At 46.6% G+C, this 9209-nt stretch overlaps 1 protein-coding gene and 2 long non-coding RNA genes across 3 annotated transcripts; all 3 read right to left on the reverse strand.

Annotated features, from left to right (window-relative positions):
• Positions 1–451: 451 nt before the first annotated feature.
• On the reverse strand, positions 452–874 carry LOC122009203. The gene is made up of 3 exons (XR_006119496.1): positions 862–874; positions 602–758; positions 452–494 (listed from the first exon to the last, which is right to left on the reverse strand). It is a non-coding gene; the product is annotated as an uncharacterized LOC122009203 (long non-coding RNA).
• Positions 875–1423: 549 nt separating this feature from the next.
• Positions 1424–5992, reverse strand: LOC122010867. Its single transcript, XM_042567336.1, has 7 exons — positions 5401–5992; positions 4664–4782; positions 3863–4588; positions 3120–3781; positions 2817–2993; positions 2523–2732; positions 1424–2072 (listed from the first exon to the last, which is right to left on the reverse strand). Exons 1-7 carry the CDS (start codon positions 5990–5992, stop codon positions 1424–1426), a joined length of 3135 nt encoding a protein of 1044 aa, XP_042423270.1.
• A 2240-nt stretch (positions 5993–8232) lies between these two features.
• On the reverse strand, positions 8233–8652 carry LOC122009202. Its single transcript, XR_006119495.1, has 3 exons — positions 8640–8652; positions 8380–8536; positions 8233–8272 (listed from the first exon to the last, which is right to left on the reverse strand). It is a non-coding gene; the product is annotated as an uncharacterized LOC122009202 (long non-coding RNA).
• Between the last annotated feature and the right edge of the window lie 557 nt (positions 8653–9209).

Consider the following 9209-nt stretch of genomic DNA (forward strand, 5'->3'; position numbering starts at 1 on the left):
ATGAGTGGAGTCAAGATAAATACTGCATAGATGAAACTAACTCATGCACTTAAACCGATATCTAAAGGAGCAAGTTAAGAAGTACTCGCCTCAAATGTAGGCCAAATCCGACGTCAACCTCGTCGCGACGCTCGTCCCGATCAAAGTCCTGTGTCAACGTATCAATTTTAATTGAATACATATGGAACTAATTAACTACATTACTGTACAAGACAAACGCCTTTAATCCTAGTTCCATTCATTAACCAAATGAAGCCACATGGATCTACCCAAAACCAATCGCAAACCCTAGTTTTAGTCTATCATCATTAGGATTGCAAATCATGGTTTAGCCCCTAATATTACTGAACAACCACAAGATAAGCTTCAATAGATGTCTACCTTACCTTAGAGCAACTAAATCACTTCTGCTAGCCGTTGTCCGAAAATGAAATCGCCACAGCACAGTGAAGCTGTTTACTGCCACAAATCGACCAACCAAGTTCTTTACAGCGCTATACACATCACAAACACCCCAATCAATACATACTCAGTATCAAATCCAATCTGAAACCCACATTTAAACCTGCAACCCTAACACCTACAGTGGAATAAACCTTACCTATAGATTCCCGGAGGAAGAATAGCTGCTGGAAGTAGATTCGAGCCCTTCACAGCAAGTCACTAGTGACTCACGGCCGGAAATCCCACTGCTGAGGAAGTCCACCGGTGTCCGTTTGCTGCTGGAGAGTCCTGGCCAAACTCCTCACCGCGTGACACTGCCGGGACAACACCCCAATCAACGCCACATCCCAATCTAACCTCAAATCACAAAACTATAGTCTCAAAACCCTAATCGAGCCATTCCATAACTCCACTTACCTCAATGGCAGAGACCCTCACAGCCGGTGACAAGCACCCGACGGAATCAGCTCGATGCGAGGCTACACTCCGGAGAAGCTCCACTGTCGCGGCCCCGCGTTAAGGAGTTGAGAAGCTCGGAGACTCGATCTGCGACTAGGCACCGACGATCGACCGAGGAGGTGCGTCGGTGCTGATTCCCGTCGGCGGATAAGGTGAGCTCGAGGGGAAATTGGGGGTTATCGGCAGAGTGGGCACGAAGAGAATGAGAAGGGAATGAGGTAGCCTTTAGGGCTCGGGCACTGTAGCTTCCTATTTATATAGGTAGGGTTTAATTTCTCCACCTAATTAACTCCCTAACAAGCCTCTCAAAGGGTGATTTCCATTATCCCTTTAAACACGGTCATAAATCCTCCAAATAAATCCAGAAAAATGTCCAAAAATTCTTTTAAATCATTATAGGTTATTTTATTTTGCCGTATCTCACATTCTCCCCCTCTTATAAGAATTTGGTCCCCAAATTTATGACGTAAATGCAATAAACGACAAACGACATGCGAAGTCAATCATCATATGAAATAACTTACATACCTTCATCAAACAACTGTGGGTACCGCGCTCGGATCTCATCCTCCAGCTCCCAGGTTGCCTCGTCATCTGAATGATGCCCCCAACCAACCTTGACCAATCGGATTGTCTTGTTTCGCCGCTGACGTTCCTTGCGATCTAATATCCGCACTGGAACCTCCTCATACGTTAGATCTGGCTGAAGGGTGATCGAGACATCTGTCAAAATATGTGTAGGGTGTGGCACATATTTCCTCAACATAGACACGTGAAATACATCATGCACCCCAGCAAGTGAAGGTGGCAGCGCCAGTCGATATGCTACCTCCCCGATCCGCTCAAGTATCTGGAAAGGTCCGATGTAACGGGGAGCTAACTTCCCTTTTAACCCAAACCTCCTCACTCCCTTGGTAGGAGACACTCGCAGGAACACGTGATCATCCACAAAGAACTCCAAAGGTCTCCGTCTCCGATCCGCGTAGCTTTTCTGTCGGTCTTGGGCTTCTGTCATTCTACGTCTGATGGTGCCAACCAACTCTGCATCTCGCTGAATACGCTGAGGTCCCAAGACTGACGATTCTCCAACCTCGTCCCATAAAGTAGGAGATCTACATGCTCTGCCATATAATGCCTCGAATGGTGCCATCTGAATCGCTGAGTGGTAACTGTTATTGTATGCAAACTCCACCAAGTGCAAGTGATCCTCCCAGCTACCGCCGAAGTCCATGACACAAGATCTCAATAGATCCTCCAATGTCTGAATAGTCCGCTTCGACTGCCCATCCGTCTGAGGGTGAAATGCAGTACTAAAATGGAGTTCCGTACCCATGGCCTGCTGGAGACTCCGCCAAAATTGAGAGGTAAATCGTGGATCTCTATCTGATATAATACTCAGAGGTATACCATGTAATCTGGTGATCTCTCTGTAGTACAACTCTGCCAATCGATCCAACGAATCCGTCCGACGGATCGATAAGAAATGCGCATATTTGGTTAACCGATCAACGATTACCCAAATCGCATCATGACCCTTCCGGGTCCGGGGTAGTCCTACCACAAAGTCCATCGTGATATGCTCCCATTTCCATTCTGGTATTTCTATCTTCTGCAGTAACCCAGCTGGTCTCTGATGCTCTGCCTTGATCTGCTGACAAACTAAACACTGCGCCACAAATACCGCAATATCCTTCTTCATACCATTCCACCAGTATGATCGTTTCAGATCCCTGTACATGCGAGTACCTCCTGGATGAATCGCAAATCTAGATCGATGTGCTTCCCGTAGTAAGTCCTCCTGGACAGGATGTGACTCAGGGACACATAATCTGCCGCGGAAATACAGAATTCCACTATCATCACTAGCAAACTCTGTCTGCTGTCCTGAGGTAACTTTGCTACGTAAAAACTACAGATGCTGATCTGTAGCCTGAGCCTCTTTGATACGCTCCACTATAGGTGACTGAGCAACCATGGTGACTAGCAAGCCTCGCTCTGTCTGTGCTTGCTCCATCAACCCCAACTCAGAGAAGTTCTGTATCAACTCTGTAACCATCACTCGGTGACAAGCCAAAACTCCACGGGATTTCCTGCTCAAAGCATCAGCCACCATGTTGGCTTTCCCCGGGTGATAGTTAATTGTGCAGTCATAGTCTTTCAAGAACTCCATCCATCTTCTCTGACGCAGGTTTAGTTCCTTCTGGGTAAACAAATACTTGAGACTTTTATGATCTGTATAAATCTCAAAGGTGATCCCATATAAATGATGTCGCCAAATCTTCAGTGCGAAGATGATAGCTGCCAACTCCAAATCATGAACTGGATAGTTCCTCTCATGATCCTTCAGCTGACGTGAGGCATATGACACCACACGATCGCGCTGCATAAGTACGGCACCCAATCCCTGATAAGATGCATCCGTGAAAAGTACAAATCCATCCATGCCAGAGGGAAGTACTAACACTGGTGCAGTAACAAGCCTCCGCTTGAGCTCCTGGAAGCTCTGCTCACAAGATTCCGTCCAGCTAAACTTCTCTCCCTTCCGGGTCAATCGTGTCAAAGGCAAGGCTATGCTGGAAAAACCCTCGACAAATCTCCGATAATAGCCAGCTAGACCCAAAAAACTACGTATCTCCTGTACTGTCTTCGGCTGCTCCCAACTAGTGATTGCCTCAATCTTCTGTGGGTCAACTGATATACCTCTGCTGGAAACGACATGTCCAAGAAAACCCACCGAAGGTAGCCAAAAGGCGCATTTACTAAACTTCGCATAGAGGTGTTCTCGCCGTAGCATCTCCAAAACTATGCGAAGATGTCGCCTGTGTTCCTTCTCAGATCGGGAATATATCAGAATATCGTCGATAAACACAATAACGAACTGATCCAAATACTCGAGGAATACTCTGTTCATCAGATCCATAAACACTGCTGGGGCATTGGTAAGCCCAAATGGCATTACCAAGAACTCGTAATGACCATAACGAGTGCGAAATGCTGTCTTCGGAATATCCGCATCTCCAACCCTGAGCTGATGATAGCCTGAGCGCAAATCAATCTTTGAATATACACAGGTATCCTTCAGCTGATCAAATAAATCTTCTATACGTGGCAGTGGATATTTGTTCTTGATAGTGACCGCATTCAACTGTCGGTAATCAATACATAGTCTCAGTGATCCGTCTTTCTTCTTAACGAAGAGTACTGGTGCTCCCCACGGAGAAACACTGGGACGGATAAATCCTCTGTCCAACAGCTCCTGTAACTGAACCTTCAGCTCCTCTAACTCCTTTGGTGCCATGCGATAAGGGGTCTTGGATACCGGTGCGGTTCCCGGAACCAACTCAATCGTAAACTCGACTTGCCTTTTAGGAGGCAAACCGGGGAGTTCGTCAGGGAATACATCTAAAAATTCTCGAACAATAGGAACGTCCGAGAGTCGTGGTAATGCATCTGTATCAGCTTTAACCATAGACAGCAAATATCCCTGACAACCCTGCGACAGTAATCTTCTCGCTTGCATTGCTGATATGACCGATATCCCATCACCCCCGGTTCCGATGAATGACCAAGATGGTAAACCGGGAGGTCGGAATGTGACTACTCTCGCTCTGCAGTCAACTGTGGCATGGTTCATGGCCAGCCAATCCATGCCCAATATAATGTCAAATTCCACCATCTCCAATACCTGCAGATCCACCATAATAGTCTGACCATTGAAGTCTAAAGGACATCCTTTGACTTCCAGACTAATACTTAGTACCTCGCCAGATGGTAGAGATACTGTCAGCCCGTGTGTCCGACGACTAGGCAATCTCCCGATTTTACCCAAAAATACTCGAGATATGAACGAATGGGAACTACCAGTATCTATCAATAAATCTGCAGTAAATATATAAACTGAAATAGTACCTCGGAAAACCGATCCTCACCATTGTGCTCCTCCCGTAACAAAGATAAACACGACCCACCTCCGAGCTCTACCGTGGTATCCTCAAGTGGCCTACCGGCATCTTAGGTGGGAACCCATCGACATCGAGACCGAGGTCACCGATATGCCGAGTAAGGCCGATGTGGATGAAAATCACTGCGGCTGAAATGCCCGATGAGAAAAACAGAGCATCGTAGTCGGCTCGACCCCGCACATGGTATATCCGCCCCGAGAAGGCCGTGGTCGTCCGACGTGAGGCACTCGGGTCTTCGCGATCTCCTCCGTGAACGTGGATCGAGAGGATGATTCCCCCGAGATGTAACTTAGGAGCCCACCGTGTGCTTTCAGAGTACAATCCCGACTCTCATGCCCCGGAAGTTTACAGTAGAAACATATAGCATGATCCAACGGGCAACTATTCCTGGTGTGACTCTTGGACCCACACTGAAAACACCTAGTCCCACCAAAGTTCTTCTGATCATGATGAGGGGGACGAGAACCTCCATCCGATGTTCGCCCAGTCTTCTGAGGTCGAGAAGATCCTCTGGAAGGAGCCCGAGAACTCTGACCTCTATTCCCTCTCTTTTGCGACGACTGCTTTTCATGTCCTTTCTCCTGATTTACCTGCTGCTGAGTCATCTCTATGAATAGTGCTCGATCTAGAACCTCCCGATAGGAACTACCTGGAAATCCTGACATCCGAATCCGAATGTATGCTGCAAGACCCTGAGTGAACTGCTGCATACGATCATAATCTTGTGCCACTAAGTGAGGACAAAATTCTGCCAACCTACAGAATTCAGCATTGTACTCCATCACTGACCGGTCGCCCTGCTTGAGATTCAGAAATTCCTGGCGTCGAGCTAGACAGAAGGTCGCTGGGAAATATTGCCGCTCAAACGCGTCTCGGAACATCGCCCATGTGATGCGCGGCTCTCCAAAGATCGTCTTCTGCATGTCCCACCATGTGACTGCTTGATCTCGGAGATGATACGCTGCCAGTTCCACTTTCTCCTCATCCGTGCAACTCAGGTACTCAAAGGTGCTCTCTACATTCTTCAACCAACTTCGAGCAGCCCAAGGATCTGCTCCGCCCAAATATAAGGTAAATCTGTCCTTGACGGACCTCGCCAGCAACGGTATCCGAGCTCTGTCCCTCATCTAATCAGTAGTAGCAGGAGTAGGAAATGCTGATGGTATCCCGGAGGGAATACCCTGAGGCTGAAATTCCCGATTCCTACCAGATGGTATGACTGAAGGGATCTCCTGAGGCTGACGTCCCTGATCTCTAGGAGTCTGATGGGTCTGTCCCCGACTAGCCGTCTCAACATCCGTTGGATCCCTAGAAGAATCCGCCTCCTGAGTCACTGGTTCTAGTTCCTCGGCCTCAATGGGTTGTTTCCGTGGTCGTCCCGGACCACGACGATAACCGGCTCCCCCTCGACCACGCCTCATACTTGATGTAAACCACTAATAAGTATTACACACAGTATAAGTTCGTACATATAAAACTTACAGCCAATTACTTGGAGGTGTTCCGCCGCCGCCTGGTCCTAAATCCCGAAAAGTCACTCCGAGGAATAAAATCACGAAAAACCCAAAACGTATGAATCTGACATCGTAAACCTGTAGCTCTGATACCAATAAATTGTCACACCCCGAGAGTAAGGTTGTCCGACGAAAATCGGACAGCACCTCCCCTGTAGCAGTGACAAATAGAACCGGTATACAACACCACAGATAATACATATGCAAATATATATCACAACCACGCAGATAATATACAGCCCACACGGCTGTAAAGTCAAACACAGCGGAAAACAAGAATAACAAAGATAAAATAACAAAAACTCACCGCGGGCCGGCCCGGCTTGACTCATCGGCAAAACAACCAAATACGAATAACAAGTCCACAGCTCAATTATTACAATGCTAAATTCAAAGGTTTAACTCACAATAAAATGAAAACCAAAACCGTAAAACCATCCTCAGAAGTGACATGGGACCGGCAGTCGGGATCCTCCTCCAAGCGTACTAGCATCGCTATCAGCTACCTGGTGAAATTACCAATGCGGGTGGTGAGTATAAAACTCAGCGAGTAATAGGGTAGACAGTGCATGAGTATCATAAAGAACAGGAATACAAAAGGATACAGTCTCGGAAAGATAAATAACAGATACTACAGGGTAAACAAAGTATATATATATCCATACCTGAAACCATATCCTAGGCTAACAGTGTAAGGTCTGAGATAAAGTAAACTGCTACAGTACTGCTCATAACTACCAGAATCACATAATAAGTATACTGCAGTAGTAATCAGTGTCCAAGCATATATAACAGGTATGTGATAATAGAACTGCATAAGTAAGCATAAACAACATAAGCAGGTATATCAAAATCGATGCACGGATGGTCACTCCACCCTCAAGTCCATGACCCCAGATGGATGAGAGGTCGGACAATGACAAACCCAGACACACTCCAGCCTACCACTACTCTCGAGTGGCCGAGGGCACAGTTGCATAGTAGTTGAATAGCTACGTCTGTGACGGGGTGCCCGCGACTCCAGCAGACACTACCCATGAGTGAGCGAGTGGGGCACGACAGGACATGCGGCACGCCCAAGCTACCACTACCCATGAGTGGTCGAAGGCCAACGACCGTCTCAACCACAAGGGAGCCAAAGTCGGCTATGCATGCAATGACATGATGCGAATAATGCAACAGTCATCATATAGATATATAACAGGAAATCAGGTATGCTACATGAATCCGTATGCTCAATACTAAGCATAAATAAACAGTAATCAAACAGGTAAGCATAAACAGATAAGCATGGCATCTAGTATCTGCTAGGTATCAAGAATAACAACGGGAGACTGTATAGATAAGAAAGTGATCATCTCGAAGATTGAGTGGATAAAGTATCAAGCACAAGAAATAAAATGAGTGGAGTCAAGATAAATACTGCATAGATGAAACTAACTCATGCACTTAAACCGATATCTAAAGGAGCAAGTTAAGAAGTACCCGCCTCAAATGTAGGCCAATCCAACGTCAACCTCGTCGCGACGCTCGTTCCGATCAAAGTCCTGTGTCAACGTATCAATTTTAATTGAATACATATGGAACTAATTAACTACATTACTGTACAAGACAAACGCCTTTAATCCTAGTTCCATTCATTAACCAAATGAAGCCACATGGATCTACCCAAAACCAATCGCAAACCCTAGTTTTAGTCTATCATCATTAGGATTGCAAATCATGGTTTAGCCCCTAATATTACTGAACAACCACAAGATAAGCTTCAATAGATGTCTACCTTACCTTAGAGCAACTAAATCACTTCTGCTAGCCGTTGTCCGAAAATGAAATCACCACAGCATAGTGAAGTTGTTTACTGCCACAAATCGACCAACCAAGTTCTTTACAGCGCTATACACATCACAAACACCCCAATCAATACATACTCAGTATCAAATCCAATCTGAAACCCACATTTAAACCTGCAACCCTAACACCTACAGTGGAATAAACCTTACCTATAGATTCCCGGAGGAAGAATAGCTGCTGGAAGTAGATTCGAGCCCTTCACAGCAAGTCACTAGTGACTCACGGCCGGAAATCCCACTGCTGAGGAAGTCCACCGGTGTCCGTTTGCTGCTGGAGAGTCCTGGCCAAACTCCTCACCGCGTGACACTGCCGGGATAACACCCCAATCAACGCCACATCCCAATCTAACCTCAAATCACAAAACTATAGTCTCAAAACCCTAATCGAGCCATTCCATAACTCCACTTACCTCAATGGCAGAGACCCTCACAGCCGGCGACAAGCACCCGACAGAATCAGCTCGATGCGAGGCTACACTCCGGAGAAGCTCCACTGTCGCGGCCCCGCGTTAAGGAGTTGAGAAGCTCGGAGACTCGATCTGCGACTAGGCACCGGCGATCGACCGAGGAGGTGCGTCGGTGCTGATTCCCGTCGGCGGATAAGGTGAGCTCGAGGGGAAATCGGGGGTTATCGGCAGAGTGGACACGAAGAGAATGAGAAGGGAATGAGGTAGCCTTTAGGGCTCGGGCACTGTAGCTTCCTATTTATATAGGTAGGGTTTAATTTCTCCACCTAATTAACTCCCTAACAAGCCTCTCAAAGGGTGATTTCCATTATCCCTTTAAACACGGTCATAAATCCTCCAAATAAATCCAGAAAAATGTCCAAAAATTCTTTTAAATCATTATAGGTTATTTTATTTTGCCGTATCTCACAATCAAACTTACCCAAATGATCATCAGGGTCGGTGGTTCCATTGTATTCACCGATTGTCGGGGGCACGTAGTGCTTGGGCAGAGGGTCTCATAGAATAGCCTCT

The sequence above is a fragment of the Zingiber officinale genome, chromosome 8A (genome assembly GCF_018446385.1).
Source record: "Zingiber officinale cultivar Zhangliang chromosome 8A, Zo_v1.1, whole genome shotgun sequence".
Classification (NCBI taxonomy): Eukaryota; Viridiplantae; Streptophyta; class Magnoliopsida; order Zingiberales; family Zingiberaceae; genus Zingiber; species Zingiber officinale.